Source organism: Macaca nemestrina, chromosome 6 (genome assembly GCF_043159975.1).
Source record: "Macaca nemestrina isolate mMacNem1 chromosome 6, mMacNem.hap1, whole genome shotgun sequence".
Taxonomy (NCBI): Eukaryota; Metazoa; Chordata; class Mammalia; order Primates; family Cercopithecidae; genus Macaca; species Macaca nemestrina.
The window spans coordinates 180,700,454-180,722,388 of record NC_092130.1 but is presented as its reverse complement, the minus strand read 5'-3'; the positions used below and the strand labels follow the sequence as shown (position 1 = coordinate 180,722,388).

General features: G+C 51.5%; 1 protein-coding gene across 4 annotated transcripts in view; it reads left to right on the top strand.

Annotated features, from left to right (window-relative positions):
- The first annotated feature begins 2,303 nt into the window (after window positions 1-2,303).
- Window positions 2,304-21,935, top strand: part of LOC105463272 (centrosomal protein 72) — a 37,443-nt gene continuing 17,811 nt past the window's right edge. The window contains exons 1-5 of one of the 4 annotated variants that reach the window (XR_976224.2): window positions 2,304-2,431; window positions 9,493-9,620; window positions 10,508-10,700; window positions 15,247-15,355; window positions 20,386-20,564. Coding sequence is in view for 3 of the 4 variants with exons in the window: in XM_011710289.3 (XP_011708591.2) it covers window positions 2,350-2,431; window positions 9,493-9,620; window positions 10,508-10,700; window positions 15,247-15,355; window positions 20,386-20,564 (691 nt within the window). In the remaining variant the exon portion in view is untranslated. Of the gene's footprint in view, window positions 2,432-6,960; window positions 8,754-8,782; window positions 9,389-9,492; window positions 9,621-10,507; window positions 10,701-15,246; window positions 15,356-20,385; window positions 20,565-21,935 lie in introns of those variants that run through there. The other 3 variants (XM_011710289.3, XM_071099165.1, XM_071099164.1) reach the window with 3 other exon arrangements.

Here is a 21,935-nt window from a genome sequence, read left to right as displayed (position 1 = left end):
ACCTAAGGGCTGTGGCAGAGACCAGGAGGGCCATCAGCTCCCACAGCTCTCAAGTCCAACTCAGGGATCCTCCTTGCTGACCTCCCTGGATTGTCGGTGGAGACAGCCATCCTCCCACAGAGCACCTGCCTGAGATGGGCCAGGCCGCCGTGCCTTGACTCTTGCTGCACATGCTGAGGTCAGCACAGAGGCACCCTCGAACACCAGCATGCCCTCGGGTTTGCAGCTTGTCAAATATCTGATGAGGCAATCTGGCCAAATGTGCTCTAACACCACTGGACCAAGAGAACGTCCTGGGCTGACCAGATGCAGCCTTGCATCCACCGTCTGCCACCACCCACTGTGTACACCCCCTGCACACACCTCTGTACACACTCCCCCTGCACATAACCTCTACACACAGCCTGTGTACACTCCTGCACATATCCCCTGCACACACCTCCTGCACACGCCTCTTGCACAATCCTGTGTATACCCCCTGCACACACCTCTGCACACACTCTCCCTGCACATAGCCTCTGCACACAACCTGTGTACACTCCTGCACATATCCCCTGCACACACCTCCTGCACACACCTCTGCAGACACCTCCTACACACACCCTGTGTATACTCCCTGCACGCACCTCCGTACACACCTTCACACACCGTGTATACCCCCTGCACACACCTATGCACACATCTCCTGCACACACCCTGTGTATACCCCTGCACGCACCTCCGTACACACCTTCACACACCGTGTATACCCCCTGCACACACCTATGCACACATCTCCTGCACACACCCTGTGTATACCCCTGCACACCCTCTGCACAAACCTCCTGCACACACTGTTGCACACACCCCCGCACATAGTCCCTGCACACACCCTGCACAGACCCTGTGTGCATCCTCTGTACACACTCGTGTATACTCTCTGCACACACCCCCTACATGTACACCCTCTGCACACTCCTCCTGCATACACCCCATGTACACCTTCTGCACACACTCCCTGCACACATTCTGAGTACACCTACTGCACACCCCATGTACAACCTCTGTACACACCCGCTACACACTCCCCTACACCATCCACACACACTCCCTGCACACAACCCCTACACACTCCCCTACACACTCCCTGCAAACACCCCCTACACACTCCCCTACACCATCCACACACACCCCCTACACACTCCCCTACACCATCCACACACACTCCCTGCACACACCCCCTACACACTCCCCTACACCATCTGCACACAACCCAGTGTACAGCCCCTGCACACACCCTCTATACACACTCTGTGCACACACACCCGTGTACACCCTCTACACATATCCCTACACACTCCCTGTGTACACCCTCTGTGTATACCCTCATCTACTACCACCATACGTACCCCCACTACCCTGCCTTGTGTATGACTCCCCAGGCTGTGAAATACCAGGGACGTTGCCAACGAGCTGGTCTAATCTGAGGTGAGGGTTTCTGGGTGCCCCCTAGACACCAGGAGAAAGGCGGGGAGGGGACACCCCTAGGGCTTTGGACTCACTCCATGAGGCGCTGGGTCACAGTGGTACAGTGACACAGTAGATGTCCTGAGCGGGATTAAAGTCTTCCCAATGAACAGGCTGAACTCTGTCTTCCTTGAAAGCTCTGTAGAAGGACCTCACAGGGATAAACACAGGGAGACCCTCCAGGGCGCGGTCAGCCATGAGCCACAACGCTGGGCCGGTGACATCTCTGGAGGTTCTGGGGTGGAGAAAGACCGGCTGTGGGGAGTGACTGGCTGGGGAGCAGCTCAGCTCCCGCCCACCTCTGCGAGGCCCGGGGCTGGACGGGAGGTGCAGCAGACAAGGCCCCGGGCGGGTACTGGGGGGTCTGGAGGGGTCCCTGCGTGGGGGTCGGGTGGCGGGGAGTCTAAGAGAGTCGGGGATCCCCGGGGCGCGGGGTTCAGGGTGGGAGCGGAGTGTGAATGGGGAAGGGTCCCCATGCGCACCAGCAGCCGCGATTCCACCGCGCCTACTCGGGCTTTCCCCGGGAGGACACGGCGTGTGTCAAGGACCCGGGCCTAGAAGGCGGCAGCGCCCAGGGAAGCCTAGACGGGGCGCTATCTGGGGCGGGGGCTGGGGTGGCGGAGCCAAGTGCCTGGGAGAACCGCCATTCAGGAGCCCCTCCCGGCCAGGCTCTTGGTTCCGCCCACGCAGGTCCCGCCCCCTAGCCCGGCCCCTCTCCCCGCCCCGCCGCGCAGGCCCCGCCCCGTCCCGCCAGACTCTTGGTTCTGCCCACGCAGGTCCCGCCCCTCTCTCAGCCTTGCCCCGCCCGCCGCGCAGGCGCCGTCCGAGGGCTTCGTTTGAAACATGGCGCGGGCTGGTCCGCGGCTGGTGCTGAGCGAGGAGGCGGTCCGGGCGAAGAGCGGACTAGGGCCTCACCGCGACCTGGGTGCGCCAGCGGGCGGGGGTGCAAGCGTGAGGGTGGCGGGGGGTGGGTACCGAGCTTCCCGGGGCGGCCGCGCCTGGTTGCCTGGGCGGCAGACCGTGGGCAGGTGGGGCTCCTCTGCGCAGGCGCCGCGGGCGTCCGGAACGGTCTCGGGCGGGAGGGCGGGGCGCGCGCGCCCAGGTGAGGACCCCGCCCCTCGTGCCCAGGTGCGGCCCCTGCCCGCGTTCCGGTCCCGGAGTCGCGGCTCCTGCTTGTCTATCGGGTCATTGTGGTACCGTGACTGGCGGTTATATCCGCTAAGGAGAGAGAGCCAGCCTTGCTCTCCAGGAGCGCAGCCCGCCCTCCCGCTGGGGACCCCTCTCCCGGGTTCTCCTGGGCCCATTATGCTGATTGTTGGGCTTGGCCTTCTTGAGGATGTTGGTGGCCGGTTGCCTTCTTTTTGGCCTGTTTTTGTCTGGTTTTGGCGTCAGGGGGAAGCCGAGCTCATAAACTGTTGAGAAGTGTTGCCTTCTCATATTTAGAAGAGGTTCTGTAGAGTTTGTGCTCATTGTTTGAATGTTTTGTGGAATTTTCCAGTGAAACCATATGGACATGTCAATTTCTGGTTTTGAAGCTTTTAAATGACCAATTCTGTATCTCTGGTTGTCAGAGAACCGTTCGTATTATTAGTTCACCTTGAGTCGGCTGTGTGGGGTTTTGCGGAGTTGGCTTATTTGAGCTAACTTGTGGAGTGTGTGTGCAGAGTTGTTCCTGGGGTTCTGTTCTTAGCCTGTGAATGTCTCTGTGTGGTCTGCAGGTGTTACTGGACCAACAGGTTCAGTCAGGTGCTGTGGGGCCACAGGCCAATACAATGAGACAGCAGGGTTTGCAGCAGAGAAAGAGTTTAATGCTGGCAGGAGCCCAGCAGGGAGGTGGAAGGAGGCCTCAATCCATCTCCCCAAGGAGATCTGAGCTGGGTTTTTTGGTTTTTTTTTGAGACGGAGTCTTACTCTGTCGTCCAGGCTGGAGTGCAGTTGCATAATCTCAGCTCATTGCAACCTCCACTTCCCAGGTTCAAGTGATTCTCCTGCCTCAGCCTCCTGAGTAGCTGGGATTACAAGCGCACGCCACCAAGCCCGGCTAATTTTTTGTATATTTAGTAGAGACAGTGTTTCACCATGTTGGCCAGGCTGGTCTTGAGCTCCTGATCTCAGGTGATCCACCTGCCTTGGCTTCCCAAAGTGCTGGGATTACAGGCATGAGCCACCACGCCCAGCCTGAGCTGGGGTCTTGAAAGGAACAGGATTGTGAGGGGCTGGAAAATTGATGTTGTCAGTTGGTCGAGGTAAGGGCCATGGAATTATCAGGGTGTGGAAACTGCATTCTTTGGTGAATCCGCTTGTGGGGTCCTTTAGACCAGATGGCATCAGTCCCCAGGTCCTCAAAGAATATCTCAAATGGAAAACTTAATGTTTTATAATGTCCAATAATCTGTAGAGTAGTTCTCTGTAGAGTGGTTAAGGGGAACAGTAACATCGTGACAAAGTCCATGTGATCCTGAGGCATGATTTCTGATTTTTAAAATTTCGTTCTTTCTGCTTGCTTTGCATTTATTTTATACTTTTTCTAGATTCTTGAGGCAAAAATGTAGATGATTGGTTTGAGACTTTCTTATTTTCTATTATAAATAGTGCCACAAGTTTCTCTCTAAGCACTACTTTATCTGTATCCACAAATTTTGTTATGTTGTATTTTAATTTTCATCCAGTTCAGCATATTTTAAGAATTTCCCTTGATACTTCCTGTTTGACATGTGGTTTTATTTATTTATTTATTTATTTATTTATTTTTATACAGAGTCTTGCTCTGTCACCCAGTCTGGAGTGCAGTGGCACAATCTTGGCTCACTGACAGCTTTTTTTTTTTATGTTTATGCCATTCTTCTGCCTCAGCCTCCTGAGTAGCTGAGACTACAGGCGCTCCCTACCACGCTTGGCTAATTTTTTTATTTTTTATTTTTTAGTAGAGACGGGGTTTCACTGTGTTAGCCAGGATGGTCTCAATCTCCTGACCTTGTGATCTGCCCGGCTCTGCCTCCCAAAGTGCTGGGATTACAGATGTGAGCCACCGTGCCTGGCCTGACCTGTGGATTTTTAAGGAGTATGTTTTTAAGGTTCCATGTGTTTGGAGATTTTCCTGTTATTTTTCTGTGTGATTACATTATGGCTAGAGCATAATCTGTATGATTTTAATTCTTTTAAATTTGTCAGGGTTTGTTTTATGATCCAGCATCTGGTCTATATTGTTGAATGTTCCTGCCTCAGCCTCCCAAGTAGCTGGGACTACAGGTGCCCACCACCATGCCCAGCTAATTTTTTGTATTTTTTTTAGTAGAGATGGGGTTTCACCGTGTTAGCCAGGATGGTCTCGATCTCCTGACCTTGTGATCCGCCTGCCTCTGCCTCCCGAAGTGCTGGAATTACAGGCGTGAGCCACTGTGCCTGGCCTTCTTTACAGTTTTACGGTTTTCATCTGTCATCTCCATTTTGCTATTAAACTGCTCTTGTGATCTGTATGTTTCTCTGTTCTGTTATTTTTTCTTCATTCCACGATGCTCTAGGTTTCTTTCTTTTGTCTTTCCTTTATATTTGAAAAAATGTCTTCAGCGATTGTCTTAGGGCCGGTCTGCTTGTGACAGGTTCTCTTAGTTTTTCTTTAGAGTTTTTTTTTTTTCTTGAATGTGTGTGTATTCTGTTGTTGAGTGGACTGTTATGTAAATACATAAATATCAATTAGATCCTGTTTGTTGATGGTATTGTTCAATTCTTCTGTATCCTTGCTGATTTTCTGTCTAGTGACTCTGTTAATGACTGAGAGAGGGGTCTTGAACCCTTAACTGTACTTGTGGATTTGTCTATTTCTTTTTTCACTTTATATGTTTTGAAGCCCTGTTATTTGTTGAATTGAATATCTAGGATTTTTATATCTTCTTAGTGGACTGACCCTTTTAGTGTATGTAGTCTTCCACTTTTTTTTTTTTTTTTTCTTTGAGACAGAGTTTCCTCCTTGTTGCCCAGGCTGGAGTGCAGTGGCACGACTTTGGGTCACTACAACCTCTGCCTCCCAGGTTCACACAATTCTCCTGCCTCAGCTTCCCACGTAGCTGGGATTACAGGCACCTGCCACCACGCCCGGCTAATTTTTGTATTTTTAGTAGAGATGGGGTTTCGCCATGTTGGCCAGGCTGGTCTCGAACTCCTGACCTCAGGTGATCCACCGGGCTCCCAAAGTGCTGGGATTACAAGTGTGAACCACCGTGCCTGGCTCTTGGTCCTCTTTTTTCCTGGTAGTTTTGTTTGTTGAGACATCTGCCTTATTTGATATTACTGTAGCTTCTTTTGATTGGTTTTTGCATGGCATATCTTTTCCTATCCATTTACTTTGAACTTTTAACCTACCTGTATCTTTATATTTGAAATTAGTTTCCTGGTTCATTATTTTTATTCACTCTGCTAATCTCTGTCTTGTAGTAGTGTTTTAGGCCATTTACATTTAATATAATTGTTAAATATTAGAACTTAAGTGTGCCATTTTATTGTTTTTTGATTGTTTCCTGTGTTTTTTCCTTCTGCGTCCCTTTTCCTGCCTCCTGTGACTTACTTGAATATTTTTAGTATCATAATTGATTTATCAGTTATGTTTTGGTGTATGTCTCCTTGTATGGTTTTCATAGTGGTGGCTATACAAATTACAATATACTTATGTAATTCAGCACAGTTTACTTGTACAGACATTTTACCACTTCTGAGTGAAATATGGAAACTTTATCACCATTTAGGTCTCTATCCTCTCCCCTTTACAATTTAGTTGTCTGAAGTGTTTTCTCTGCATACCTTGAGAACCATATTAATATTATGATTTTTTTTAAAACACCTAGCCTTTTCAGTAACTCAGGAGGAAATGTATTTATCTGTATGTTTCTCTGTTCCGTTATTTTTTCTTCATTCCACGATGCTCTAGGTTTCTTTCTTTTGTCTTTCCTTCATATTTGAAAAAATGTCTTCAGCGATTGTCTTAGGGCAGGTCTGCTTGTGACAGGTTCTCTTAGTTTTTCTTTAGAGTTTTTTTTTTTCTTTTTTGAGACAGAGTCTCACTCTCTCTCCCAGTCTGGAGTGCAGTGGCATGATCTCAGCTCACTGCAAGCTCTGCTTCCTGGGTTCATGCCATTTTCCTGCCTCAGCCTCCCAAGTAGCTGGGACTACAGGCACCCACCACCATGCCCAGCTAATTTTTTGTGATTTTTTTAGTAGAGATGGGGTTTCACCATGTTAGCCAGGATGGTCTCGATGTCCTGACCTTGTGATCCACCTACCTCTGCCTCCCGAAGTGCTGGAATTACAGGTGTGAGCCATTGTGCCCGGCCTTCTTTACAGTTTTATGGTTTTCATCTGTCATCTCCATTTTGCTGTTAAACTGCTCTTGTGATTTTTTGTTATTGTATTTTTCTTTGAAATTTCTATTTGTTTCTTCTTTATATCTTCTGTTTCTTTGCTAAGACTAGTTTTTCCTTTGTGTCAAGTGTTTGTAATTGCTCTTTGAAGTATTTTTTATGACAGTCACTTTAAAATCCTTGTTAGACCTGAATTCTGTGTTCTCTGTTGGTGGTATCTATTGATTGACTGTGTTTTCTCATTCAAATTGCCATTTTTCTGGTTCTTGGTCATTTTTTATCGTATTGTGGGCATGCTGGGTATGATGTCATGAGGCTCTGCTTCCTGTTTAAATCCCATTACTTGAGAAGATTCCTCACTCAAGCCTGCTGGGTGTAGCCTCATTGCCGGGACAGTCGTGGGACTCCTGCCTCACCCACAGGCTCTGGCAGACCCTACTGGCTGGGAGGGTGAAGGGCACCACCTCGTTCTAGCCAGCCGGGACAGCAGTCAGGGTCCATTCTCACACCCCAGTGCTGGCTGCTACGCAAAGCCAGGTGGACGAGGGGTGTTTGTGTGTGTGTGTGGTTGTGTATGTGTGTGTGGGTTTGCTTGCAGGAGGGCTGGTGATGTGAAGAGACTCTGTCCTGCCAGGCCCCTCCTGGTCCTTTGGCCATCGAGAGCAGGCTTACGGTTTTTGGTCTTTGGGTGTTTCTGGGCTGCCAGCTTTTGTGGCACCCGGAGTGGGATGTGTAGTAAACAAACATAAACAAAACCCCAGAGTCAACCCAGGGCCTCAGTGCTGGGTTACCTCTCCAGTGCCGAGGCCCGTGGCCGGTTGGCTTCTGTTCATTGCAGTCCGCCGGTGCTTGTTCCATATATTTTCCTCCAGGGCGGTGGGTCTGATATGCGAGAGGAGCAGGGTGAAATGTGTCCCCTCCATCTTGCCTGGAACTGGAGGAGCTCAAACCAAATTGTAAATTTAATCAGAACATATTCTGGTTGGGCGTAGTGGCTCATGCCTGTAGTCCCAGCACTTTGGGAGGCTGAGGTGGATGGATCACTGGAGGTCAGGAGTTTGAGACCAGCCTGGCCAACATGGTCAGGAAACCACAAGACTGTCACGGAATGCTTTTCTTTCGGGAACATGAGCCAAAAGTCACTGCACCTTGTCCCCTCCTGACCCTGTCCTGGTGGCAGGGTGTAGGGGACAATGAGCTGCTTGTCCTGTGTGCCTGCAAGTGGGGCAGAACCACGCAGCGTCCTGCTGTTTAGCTGCGTCTGAGATGATGCCCGAGGGCTACGTGAGGAAACAGGGAAACATGGGGTTTTAGTAGAAACCCCATCTGTACTAAAAACACACAAATTAGTGGGATGTGGTGGCACGTCCCTGTAATCCTAGCTATTCAGGAGACTGAGGCAGGAGAATCACTTGAACCCAGGAGGTGGAGGTTGCAGTGAGCCGAGGTCACACCACTGCACTCCAGCCTGGGCAGCAGAGTAAGACTCCATCTCAAAACAAAAACAAAAAACCCAAAATATATTCTAAAACATAAATGTTCCTGGGAAAGTGTTGGTGTATTCAGATCTAAACTGTCTTTTTGATTGTGGAAACTTTGATCTTGTAGTTAACGTTGATCTAATGACTGCTTATGAGTGCACGTTGCAGAGGCTTGCAGGGTGCATGGAGCTTGCACAGCCCGACCACAGGTGTAAGAGGAGGCCAGCAGACAGGCTACCCGACTAGTGGGTTTCGGATGGTGATGGCTGCAAGGCGTGATGGAACTCAGCAGCCGGAGTGGGGGCGGGAGATGAATTGGGGGTTCCTGGGGAGAGGTGGTTTTGGAGGCAGTAAAGGTGGGAAGAAGCGTGTGGCCTGGAGGTACTGCAGAGATAAACATAAGCTGAAACTTCAGGTACATTCCTTGCTCGTCGTGCTGATAGTCCAACTCCAAAGGAGTTGTACTGGGTTCTAGGTGCCTTTTTCAGATTACGAGGATACATATCTCTCTAAGAAAAGCTGAAAATACAGAAATGTGTAAGAGGGAAAGTAAAGGGATTTATTCCACAATAGGACACGTGTTAGCATTTGTCTCTCAGTCTTTTTACGTGTACTGTTGGAGGAAGAAATGTTCTGAATGACCCTCGTCAGGCACGGGGAGGAAGGCTTTATTCAGAGCCATCGAGGTGGGCCTGGGGTCACAGTGCTGGGATTTTGCAGTGGGGAAGAGAGATGGAGCTCAGCTCCAAGTACAGCAGCGACCAGGGGGAGTTCATAGCCGAGGATGAGGGCAGGGGCAGTGGGTGGAAAATGACTGAGAGGACACATGAGGAGTAAGGGGATTTGAGCTAAACCGACTGAACGGGATTATTGCAAAAGAGAGGCCAGGGTGACCAGACACCACCTGTGGGATCTGGGGATAGGGAACCTGAGCAGATACTGAGGGTGGGGGTTCTGGCCGCACTAAACTGGACTTTACAAGGAAGGGCACAGATGGCCGAGGAGAAGATTCAGGAGCTTGAGTGAAGTTGAATTAAACCAGGAATCTGTGTCAGTGTCTACTCTATATCCAAACACCAAGAACTTGACCTTTATTATAATAATTGTTTTCAAAAGAAAAGATTAAAATCTCATAATTTTTTTTTAATTCTCAGCTGAGCTTCAGTCATTGTCTATTCCTGGAACTTACCAAGAGAAGATTACCCACCTGGGACATTCTCTGATGAGTTTAACAGGTCTGAAATCTTTGGATCTCTCACGCAACTCCTTGGTTAGTCTGGAGGTAAGTTTTAGGTCTCTTTCTTAAAAGAAGATTTATTGCTATCAATCTCAGTGGAAAGTCCATTTGCAGCAGAAACGGTGTGTGTTTTGTAACCCTCTGTTTACACCTGTAAACCGTACATTTGGGGTTGTGTTTTTTTGTGTTTACCGTGGGCTACATTTCATACACATCGCGTTACGTTGTGTTGTAGCCCTCTGATGATGATGGTTATATCTTTAAAGGAAATGAAATGAGACCCCAGAGACTTACTGAGTGGCAGCATAGTGGGCCTGGGGCTGCCTCTGGGCCCCTGGCAGGGTCACCCCGGAGGGAGACGCCTAGGTGGTGGTGAGGGGAGCTGTGCGCACCTGCCATGGCCTGATTGGCCCTGACAGAACCGTGGGATGCGCCTGCCCCGAGCCTGGTGCCTGAGCATTATGGAGGCCGCGTCTGACACCAGCTTGGGAGTTTGCTCCAAGTCAGATGCGGACCCCACCCAGGCTGCACCCAGTGCTGCCTCCTCTTTCCCCCTTCCCAGACCTCAGCTTTCTCATCTGTGAAGGGCAGACCCTGACAGTTCTCACCCTGTAGAGCGGCGTGTGGATTAAATGAAATTGTGTGTGTAAATCACTCAGCTTGGTGCACACTGAGGCCTCAGTAGATATTAGCTGTGCTTAGTTGCATCACGCCATGGCACATGTGGCTTCCCTAAACGATCATCTCACCGCGTGAGGCCCAGAGAACTTCATAGATGAGAACGTGCTTCATTTTTCTACTTTTCCTGGTAACAACGTGTTTATTGCAAATGCGTTCATGAAGTTTGTTGGTCAGTGTGTGTTGCTGGCTTATTTCACTGCGTGTTTCTTTTCTAAAGTGTGAACGAATTCACTGTGTTTTCCTGTTGACAGGGCATCCAGTACCTGACTGCACTGGAGAGTCTCAATCTCTACTACAACTGCATCTCCTCTTTGGCAGAGGTGTTTCGGCTCCACGCCTTAACCGAGCTCGTGGACGTGGACTTCCGGCTGAACCCCGTGGTGAAGGTTGAGCCTGACTACCGCCTGTTTGTTGTGCACCTGCTCCCCAAGCTCCGGCAGCTGGGTAGGCGTTAGGCAGGGCCGTGCGCATGCTTCCGCCCCGCGGGTGTGGGCGTCGTCGTGGGTGTCTGTGTGCTCAGCGTCACGCGCTTGGTTCCTCCTGGAACCAGGAGCTGGTTTTCTACGTGGACGGCTTGAGTTCCTGCAGACTCACAGCTCTAGTGGCCCTGTGTCTGGACAGGACAGTACTGGAAGGTGAGCAGCCTGGGAAGGCGCAGGGCTGGGGCCGTGGGAGCCCAGCCCTGGACCAGGCTGCTCTGTCCTGTTCCGGCGCTCCGCATCATGGCTGTTGGACTTGGGCACGTTCCGAACATCTCCTGTCCTGTTTCCTTGCATAGCCACCAGGCATCACCTCAGGTGCAGCTAAACAGCAGGACGCTGCCTGGTTCTGCCCCAGGACCCAGGAAGCACACAGGACAAGCAGCTCATTGTCCCCCACACCTGCCGCTGGTACAGGGTCGGGAGGGGACCTGAAAGAAAAGGGTTTCCGTGACAGTCTTGTAGGCAGAACTTCCAGGGCCCCCACAGCTGTGCCCAGTAGGGAGGGTCTCTGGGTTGGGGCAGCTGCAGGTCACCTTCCCGTCTGCCTCCTGCCTCCCCAGAGGTATCGTTGCTGTTGCTGTGAGCACCTGGTGGTGTCTCTGCTGACCCTACCCCGAGTCACAGATCCAGGAGAGAGAGCTGGGGCCTCCGCCCAGGGGCACACTCCAGAGTCCACGGGGGAAGAAGAGGATGCAGGGTCTCTTACCTCAGTCCTCCTGTGTGAAGTGGGGGGATAAGAATGCCATGTGGACATGTCGTGGTGGGGAGACCTGAGTTCATATCTGTAAGCTCCCAGACTGCCCGGCATGGCCAGGGGCCTATAAACGTTCACTGGTTATTTCTGTTGTTAGGGTCAGACCTACCATGCACTGCTGTTCAAAACCTGCCCCTCCTTCTGAACCTAGGACCTTATCAAAAACAGAAGAATCACAGAGTCCCGACTATCTTGTTAGAAAAAAAGACCAACAGAATCACAGAGGACGGAACACTTTCCCCCACTGCGAGTGCCCTGAACAGGCTGTTTTCCACGGCCGTGGGGAGCGTTCAGGTTCTTTTAGAGAACTGAGATTCTTATGTCAATTTCAAGTCAACAGCAGCTGAAGGAGGCCCCACAGCTAAAGCACCTCGGTGGGTGATGTGCCCGGCCCCTGGGTACTGTCCGTCGTGCCCATCGGGACTGAGGGCCAGCTGGGGTTTTGCCACACACCAGATGAACACCCAGCAGACCTCACCCTGTCAGCCCCGTGAAGTCCGTGTGATGTCAGTGAAGCTGCACACAGGAGGCGGGAAAATAGGTGGAGGAACGCCTGAGCGCCTCAGTCAGTAGACCGGGTAGGCCGTCTTTGGCCATCGTGGAGCCCATGTGGTGCCTTGTCACCTCATCACAGGGAGGACTGGCCTGTGGTGTCTTGACGGTGACGTGATCACACGTGTTTGTAAATGGAATTCTCACAGTTTATTTTATGTTATTTTTGAGACATAGTCTCGCTTCATTGCCCAGACTAGAGTTCTGTGGCGTGATCTCAGCTTACTGTAATCTCCGCCTCAAGCAATACTCCTGCCTCAGCCTCCCAAGTAGCTGGGATTACAGGTGCATGCCACCATGCCCTGCTGATTTTTGTCTTTTTAGTAGAGATGGGGTTTTGCCATGTGGGCCAGGCTGGTTTCGAACTCCTGGCCTGAAGTGATCCGCCTAGCCTGGCCTCCCAAAGTGCTGGGATTACAGGCTTGGGCCAGAGGCTGGCCAAATTCTAACAGTTTACACGGCACTGCTTTGCTGCTTGGAGAAGTTTCTGGAGGTGCTGGAAAGAGCTGTCTGTCAGCATGCAGCACACACACCCTCTGTTCCCCGTCTGGTGACAGTGTAGGTCAGCAGTATGGATTGAAATCTGTAAAGGAGTCCTCTTGTGAGAATGCCCCAGTCTGCCACAGTTTGACCATTTTTTAGTAACTAATGATCAAAACAACTTTTCTCTGACCTTCTAAAAGTGACTCGAGGAGCTGATAGCAGGCCTGGGTCCTGGTGGACTTTACTTCTGCAGGAGCTCAGCCACCCTGGGCACTGGGGGCTGGCAGCTGGCAGTGGAAGGAGCATCGGATGGGAGGCCAGTGACTGGGGGTGCGTTTGCTGCTCTGCAAAGGCTGGGAGGCGCTCAGGGCGTCTCTGTGGCCAAAGTGAGACCTAGCTCCCAGCATCACTGTCAGGGAAGACCCTGGCTCACCCGCTCATGTGGCAAGTGCTGGGCCCTGGACAGGCCCTGCTGCTGGCCTTCCAAAGCCTGAGCAGTGTGGATAGAGCTCTGTGCTGCAGCTCTTGGCAGCGAGGAGCGCGTCCTTGGGAGCGTGTGGCGCATGCGTGGTGCGGGCGCCTGAGAGCCTGGCTGTGCTGCCTGACACTCTTCCGACTGGGACGGGGCCGTGGCATTCACAGTGGACCCCCCGAGACACAGTGTCTGTTTCCAAACCCAATGAGGATTTCACTGTTGAATTGTGAGAGACATTCACGGTGGACTCCCCAAGACACAGTGTAGTTGGGAGAGGATTCACGGTGGACCCCCCCGAGACACAGTGTAATTGGGAGAGGCATTCACAGTGGACAGTGGACCCCCCGAGACACAGTGTAGTTGGGAGAGGTTGGGGGGAAAAGCGCCTGTTTTGTGGCATTTATTTGGCTGATTAACCAAGTGACTCATAAACACTTGAGTTTGTCTGTTTCAGAAGCTGCTGTCCTTACTCGGGGTAAATTTTGGAATCTTCAGTTCTAAATCATCGCCTCTGTCATCCAGGTTTTAGATTCAGAATCTTAGTGTTTCTACAGAGAAGGAACACAACAGTCTTCCTGCACACGACAGATGCTTCCAGCAGTGGCGCTGGCAGTCAGAGGCGCTGCGGGAACCCGGAGGTGCTGGGCCCGGGGACGGCCTCCCGCCCGCATGGTGCCTCCCGGAGGGGGCTCAGTCCTTGGCTCCACATGGGTCATGGAAAGGCCCTGGTGGTGGAGGAGGCAGATAGCAAGGGCCTGTGTGTGAGGTGGAGGCAGCGTTTGGGGAGACTGCGCCAGCAGGAGAGGCTGGGTTTGGGGTGGAGGTGAGTTTGCATTTGGCTTCAGACATGCCGCCTTAGAATTTATACAAAAGTCCAGAGAAATGTTCTTGGAGTGCGGGATTTGGAACTGACTCAGAAGTGAAGCGAAGTCTTGGTGGGCAGAGAGCTGTGCGTCGTTAGCGCGGGGTGGGTGAAGGCCGGGGTGGAAAGGTTGCGGGAGGGCAGGTCTCCTGGTGCCCATGTCTCCTGGGGGCGTCATGTGTGCTGGGTGGAGAGCGCCCCAGGTTGCAGAGGCCTCTGACTTGGCACCTTTGTGTGATTTTCAGAACTCCTCTGTTTTTCTGCTTTGCACATTATGTTGTGCTGTTACTCATTTCTTACTGTAATTATGTAGTTTTCGAGGTGTGCTATAGGCTCAATGGAGGCAACTGGGAACTTGTCACAGATTTAACATTACGAGGCCGGGCGCGGTGGCTAAAGCCTGTAATCCCAGCACTTTGGGAGGCCGAGACAGGTGGATCATGAGGTCAGGAGATCGAGACCATCCTGGCTAACACGGTGAAACCCCGTCTCTACTAAAAAATACAAAAAAAACTAGCCGGGTGAGGTGGCGGGCGCCTGTAGTCCCAGCTACTCGGGAGGCTGAGGCAGGAGAATGGCGTAAACCCGGGAGGCGGAGCTTGCAGTGAGCTGAGATCTGGCCACTGCACTCCAGCCTGGGAGACAGAGCGAGACTCCGTCTCAAACAAAAAAAAAACAAAACAAAACATTACGAGTAGGGGCTAAGATGTGTTACAAGTTCCAGAGCACCGAGGTTGGAGGCCTGGGGACCTTCTTATCTCCAGGGATTTACATAAGGAAGCTCCAGAAGTTCTGGGTAGGCCTGGGCATGCGTGTCCCTGAGGTCCAGCCCTAAGCACAGACCCTAAAGGCCCCCTGTAAGGTGCAGCCTCACAAGCCGGGCAGCCTCCCTCCCTGGAGGCTTCTCTGAGTTACCCAAGTGTGACTTAAGAATCCCACTTCACACCTGGCGTGCACTTTAGAGAAAGGGTGTGTGTGTATGTGTGTGTATGCGTATGTGTGTGTGTGTGTGTAGGTGTGTATGCATGAGTGTGTGTGTATGCGTGTGTGTACGTGTGTATGCGTGTGTGTACGTGTGTATGCGTGTATATGTAAGTATGTATGCGTGAGTGTGAGTGTATGTGAGTGTGTGTGAGCCTCATCCGTGTGAGGCTGCTCCTCTGAGCAGCAGTGAGCTCTGAGGGACAGGCGGCCTCTTGGCACCACGCTGGGTATCTCCGGGAAGCTGTGGGACCACCAGAGCCCAGCATTCCTGTACTAGGTCAGCAGGAGCAGGGCTGGCCCTGAGGGGATGGACACCCTGCCCTGTGCAGATGCCCCAGGGTGGACGCAGCCGCCCACTGCTTGCCACCTGCGCAGTCTTCTGTGGCCTTTTCTTCTAGATGATCGCCCCGTGAGAGAGAGCGAGCGGAAGGCTTCCCGACTGCATTTTGCATCAGAGGACTCACTCGACTCAAAAGAGAGCGTCCCAGCTTCTTTGAAAGAGGGCAGGTATGAACAGAAGTGCCATGGATGCCCAGAGTGTTTCTGACTGGCCTGCTGTCAGGAGGATTAACTGAACGTCGTTCGCTGTGTGCCAGTCCTCCAGGGGTGGACGCCAGGAGGGAGGAAAGCAGAGCCCGGCTGGCGGGGACTCAGTGGAGGTGGGACGGGGCCTCTCTCCCGTTCTCCGCATTGCTAGGAGTTATTTCTAATATTGAAACTGTTGATTAAGGTAATATGTGTGAAATCAACCCAGGAAAGGGCTTGTCATGTCCCTCTTCCCAGGACTGCAGTTCTCACATCTGTGATCGCCTCTGCTTGTAGCTATTGCTTCAGTTACTTCCTTAGCCGTCCATCCAACCAAATCCCATTTCTGGCCATGAGCACATTCAGCAGGACCCACCTGCCTGGATAGAGGAGGACTCCTTCCTCCTCCACCTTTTCTGTGACGGTGCTGGGATGCGCCCTCCTGTCTCCCTCCCCATGGCTGGTGCTGGTGAGGCCACCTCCGGGGACCATGGGCGTGTGCGTGAGCCGGGCCTGCTTCCCCTTGCAGCCCCAGCTCTGCTGCCTGCATTTCTGTGTTGGGTTGATAGTATCTACGTGTATCCCAAAACCCTAGAGAGACTTTTTTGTTTATGGGTTGATTCAAGGGGCAGAAATCAGGGGACTCTGTCTGCGTCGCCGTGGGAAGTGGTTGGATTATACACTTTCTTGAGCGCTGTTTGTCTTGTCTGAAGCTTTTAATCAAATCATTTTTTTTCTTGTGTGAGATGCTTTCACTCATTTTAAACTCCTAGTGCAGGGGTCAGTCAGCCTTTTTGTGTGAATGTTTTGGGCCCTGGAGGCTGCGTGACCTCTGTCCCATCTTCTTAGCTCTGCCTTTGCAGGGCAGAGGCAGCCATTGGCAGTATGGAGGCCAGGACGCTGTGCCCGTAAAATGCCTGCCCACAGCGCAGGCAGGGGCCCGATTTGGGCCATTCTTTGCTGACTTCTGTTCCGGTATGGCTCTGCATCCTCAGGATCTCCTCTTCCCTCAGATACCCGCCCTGCAGCCCGCACCACCCCGTTTCAGACCAGACCAGTTGCTGCCTGGACAGCGGCACTCTACTACCTGCACCTTCTGCTCATGTGAGCCGTGCGGGAGAAGCTGTTCCGTGCCCCTCCTGGCTGCTGGTGGTCTACGCAGCTGCTGGCGTTGTCTGTCTCAGAGGGCCTCCCTCCAGCCTTGCTCTCACAAGCCGTCGTCCCCTGTGTCTCTTCACAGAATCTCTGCTCCGTGCCTGTCTCTCTACAGGTTTCCCCTTCTTAGAAGGACACCAGTGGTCGTGGATCAGGGCCCACCTTAATGGCCTCATGGTAATTTGATTGGCTGTTTCCAAGACCCTGTTTCCAAGAAAGGTTGCATTCCGAGGCAGTGGGCTAAGGACTTCAACATGTCTTTGGGGCGGAGGGTCGGGGGCCACAGCGCCAGTCCTGACACCTGGAATCCTGCACGCTGGCTGTCATCACTTGTTAGTTTCATGAGGTTTCCTTGTGGATTCTTTGTCATTTTTCACATAGAAAATCATGTCATCTGTGGACAGTTTTATTCCTTCCTTCCGAATCTGTGTACCTTTTATTTCCTTTTCTTGTCTTACTGCCTTATCTGGGGCTTCCAGCGTGATGTTGGGAAGTCTGGTGAGAGGGAGCGTCCTTGCCTCGCCCTCAGTCTTGCTGGGAGCGTCTGGTTTCCAGCGTAGCCTTGCGTCTGCTGGCCGTGGACGATGGGTGCTGTCTTCATGTGGAGAAGCCTCCCTTCTTCTCCCAGTTTGCTGAAAGGATTCATCATGAAAGGGTATTAGATTTTGTCAAATGCTTTTTCTGCATCTATGATGTGATCTTGTGATTTTCTCCTTCAGCCTGTGGCGTGAAGGATTTTCAAACGTTGAACCGGGCCAGGCACAGTGGCTCACACCTGTAATCTTAGTGCTTTGGGAGGCCAAGGTAGGCGGATTGCTTGAGGCCAAGAGTTTGAGACCAGCCTGGACAACATAGCGAGACTCTGTCTGTAAGAAAACTTTTTTTTTTTCAATTAACTGGTTATGGCGGTGCGTACCTGTAGTCCCAGCTACTCGGGAGGCAGGAAGACCCCCTGAGCCTGGGAGTGTGAGACTGCAGTGAGCTATGATGGCACCCCTGCACCTAACATGGGTAACAGAGTGAGACCCTATCTGTAAGAGAGAGAGAAATAAATGTTGAGCCAGCTGTACATCCCTAGAGTAAATCCTGCCTAATTGTGGTGTGAAATTCTGTTGGATTGTTGGATTCAGTTTGCTGATTTTTTTGTTGAGGATTTTTGCGTCTGTATTCATGAGAGATACTGGCCTGTGGTTTTCTTGTATTGTCTTTGGTTTTGGTTTTAGGGTCATGCTGACCGCATAGAATGAGTTAGGAAGCCATTTCTCTGCTTCCATCTTCTGGCAGATACCGCAGAGAATTGGTATAATTTCTTCTATACAGTGAGCCCATCCGGCCTGGTACTTTCTGTTTCGGAAGGTTATTAACTTGACTTGATTTCTTTAATAGAACCCTCTACAGTTTGTCTGTTGTGGCAGATTGTTTCTTTCAAGGAATTGGTCCACCTCATCTGAGTTGTCACGTTAGTGGGCACAGATGTTCGTCACATTCTTTCATTTCCCTTGTAATGTCTCTGGAATCTGTGGTGATAACCCCTTTCATGTCGGTTACTCGTGTCTTCTCTCTTTTTTCTTAGTTAACATTTCCTTTGCGTGTTACGGATTTTGAACTTTTGGATCAGGGCTGCTAAACCTGTACATGGAACTCAGGCTGGCGTTTCCACAGCTACTCTTGAGCTGGGAGAGGGGAGTGGACGCGGCAGGTTAGAGTATCAGTCACAGTCTGTACTGAAAGCTGGCTGTTTTCCTGCACAGTTGCTAGCTGGGTTCTGAGTTCCAAAAAAGCTCATTCTGATACCTTTTCTTGTTTTTTATATAGTTGCTTTTTATGGAGTGCTAGAATTTGGAGCTCTTTTCTCTGCCATTTTTTGCTGACACGACTCCAAATACATTTTTATTCTGATTTACGAGATCATTTCAAATTTTTTCTCTTTTGTTGTAATACACATAGGAATAAAGGAAGCACTTATTCCGTGTGGTTGGAAATGCTGTATTCTAGTCAAAAAATAGCTTATTAGTATTTTACTTGGCTTCAGATTTACTTATATTAAAACTTTACAGTAGTATTTGATTGGTGTAAAAGTCACAAACTTCACAGAAACTGATGAAGAGAAAGGGATAAAAGTCTTCCGCCACCGTTCACGCTGCTGACGATGACCCGCGGCAGCGTGTGGGTGCACTTTCCTGCTTTCTCAGGGTGCGTGCAGACACGTGGCGCTGCTTCACGTAAGATTACTCTTCATACCACACGCGACTTTAACCTCTAGATGATGAGAACAGAATATTCTTCATACTGAGCAGCACAGACATGAGGGTTAGTGATTGACATGCCCCCGGGTCGTCTTTGTGGACGTTCAGAATCATTGTGTCCTGGCATGGAAGCCTCAGTCATGGATTTTCTCACTTGAGATTGTCCACAGTTCCCGTCTTTGATCATCTCAAGACTGAATTATCATGGAGATGAGAGTTCAAGATGATGTGGGTCAATGTCCGTATCACACAGAGGAGGTGGGGGATGCCCACGGAACTGTGCTCAGTGTCGGGCTTCAGGGAGGTCTGGCCCCAGGACCCAGGCCCCCTTCTTTGTGCAGCGCTCTGGAGAACTCAAGTCACAGGCCCCAGGGAGTGGGACTGGCCTCGGGTGGACCAGGTGTCGTATCATGAGCCACTCACAAAAGCAGCGTTCCTGGTCACTGCCCTTGGGTTTGTTTTGTGTAGACATCTCTTAACTGCCTTCGTTAGAAACAAGGTCCCCTTTGAGCACATTCTCCTCTGTATAGAGGGTCACCAAGCCAAGGCGGGTTGTATTGTGACACACCTCTGATTTCAGCCATTATGGAAACATTTTCCCTGAATGTGAAAGTGGGCATTTGGAACACTTAACTTTCTTGATCACGTGTATCTCCTTGTGGATATGCTAGGAAAAGCGTAATTTGAATTTTAACCTGCCAAAACATAGCAGAACAGAACCTTCCAGAACTTTAAGTTTTGAACCAATCCTAGTGGTGTTCTGTCCAGTGCTGGGATTTGGACCTGTCCTGGAGGGGTTCTGTCCAGTGCTGGGATTTGGACCAGTCCTGGTGGGATTCTGTCCAGTGCTGGGATTTGGACCAGTCCTGGTGGGGTTTGTCCAGTGCTGCGATTTGGACCAGTCCTGGTGGGGTTTGTCCAGTGCTGGGATTTAGACCAGTCCTGGTGGGGTCTGTCCAGTGCTGGGATTTGGACCAGTCCTGGTGGGATTCTGTCCAGTGCTGGGATTTGGACCAGTCCTGGTGGGATTCTGTCCAGTGCTGGGATTTGGACCAGTCCTGGTGGGTTCTGTCCAGTGCTGGGATTTGCACCAGTCCTGGTGGGGTTTGTCCAGTGCTGGGATTTGGACTAGTCCTGGTGGGTTCTGTCCAGTGCTGGGATTTGCACCAGTCCTGGTGGGGTTTGTCCAGTGCTGGGATTTGCACCAGTCCTGGTGGGGTTTGTCCAGTGCTGGGATTTGGACCAGTCCTGGTGGGTTCTGTCTAGTGCTGGGATTTGGACCAGTCCTGGTGGGGTTCTGTCCAGTGCTGGGATTTGGACCAGTCCTGGTGGGGTTCTGTCCAGTGCTGGGATTTGGACCAGTGCTGGTGGGGTTCTGTCCAGTGCTGGGATGCTGTCATGTTATCACGTGACCTGGCCATTGCTCACCAGTCATCCTTGGTGAGTCCCTCTTCAGCATCACCGCAGTGGAAGCAACAAGACCCGCTGCCCCATGGTTGCACCAAACTGCTCCCCTCGGAGACCATGCAGGTATTTTCCTTCGCGGGGTCTGTGTGGGCCGGAGTGTACGGCTGGCTTGAGTGATGCGGATGCGTTTGCTTTTCCTTACAGACCGTGCCGCCCCAGAGCTAAGTGCACCGAGGCCTTGGCCAAGCAGAGCCTGGTCATGGACGCGGATGACGAGGCAGTCCTGAACCTCATTGCAGAGTGCGAGTGGGATCTCGGCAGGCCTCCCGGGAGCACGAGCTCCAGCCAGAAGGAGCGCGAGGCCGACTCTCGTGGTTCCCAAGGTGCGCTGCTCCCCCGCCAGGAGGCCAGTGGGGCCGCGGGCTCTGGGATGTGGTGTCACTGGCCTTGGAGTGCACAGTTGCGCTTTTCGTGGGACTTACCTTTAAGGGTGGGATCTTCATGATGTCTTTGTGTGCTTTCGAATGCCAGCCATTTGGACTACAGATTTATAAAAGGACAAAGTTAACGTATTTGAGTATAGTCATACTGCATGATGGGTTAAATTGTGTCCTCCTGAGATCACGGGAAAAGGCAAACTGTCTACAGTAGACAAGAAGCCTGGTGTTCTGTGGCAGGTAGGGCTGACGTCTGCGGCAGCCGCAGGGGGCAGAGTCACTGAGCTTGTGGGAAACCCTGAGCTCAGGCTGCCGCGTGTAGACCTTCAGATCCCAACACGGGTGTCACGGAGACTCCATCGGCCGGCAGTGCCGCCCTCCACTGGGACGTGCTGATAGACTTTAGCTTCATTTATTCCACCTCCATTGTGAGTTTCTGAGAACTTTTCATGGAAACAACAGGTGGAGACCTGAGTTTGGGCTGAAATCTTAGGTTCATCTGTGCCAGGACATCTGCCCTGTGGCAGCAGTGCCCGAGCCGCGTCCTTGCCAGCACTGGGCGCTGAGTCCTTTAATCCTAGCTCCTCTGTCAGGGGGTTGTGGTACCTGTTTATGGCTTTAATTTGCATCCCGCTGCTGTTGAAATACTGGCCGTGTCTGTCTCTTCTTTTCTCTCCAGGTCTGCCCACCTTTGTTCTGGGGTTGCTTCTCGTAGTATGGAGTCCTAAGAGGTCTTGGTTTTGACACAAGCCCTTTCTCAGGCACAAGTGCTGCCAGTTTCCTCCTTTCTGTGGCTTACCTTTTCGTTTTTGGACCAGTGCTTTGAAGAGCACAAATTTTAATTTCAGTACAGTCCAGTTTATGAAGAGCACAAGTTTGTTCTGTGTTTTGTTTTTTTCGAGGTGGAGTTTTGCTCTGTCGCCCAGGCTGGAGTGCAGTGGCGCAATCTCGGCTCACTGCAACCTCTGCCTCCTGGTTTCAAGTGATTCTCCTGCCTCAGTTTCCCGAGCAGCTGGGACTGCAGGCACCCGCCACCACACCTGGCTAATTTTTGTATTTTTAGTAGAGATGGGGTTTCACCACGTTGGCCAGGCTGGTCTCAAACTCCTGACCTCAGGTGACCCACCCACCTCAGCCTCCCCAAGTGCTGGGATTACAGGGTAAGCCACCACACCCGGCTGAAGGGCACAAGTTTTAATTTCAGTACAGTCCAGTTTTTGAGTACTTTCCTTTGATGGTTTGGGCTTTTGTGTGCCCTGTAAAGGAAGCTTTGTCCACCGCATGATCATGAAGATTTTCTCCCGTGTTTCCTTACAG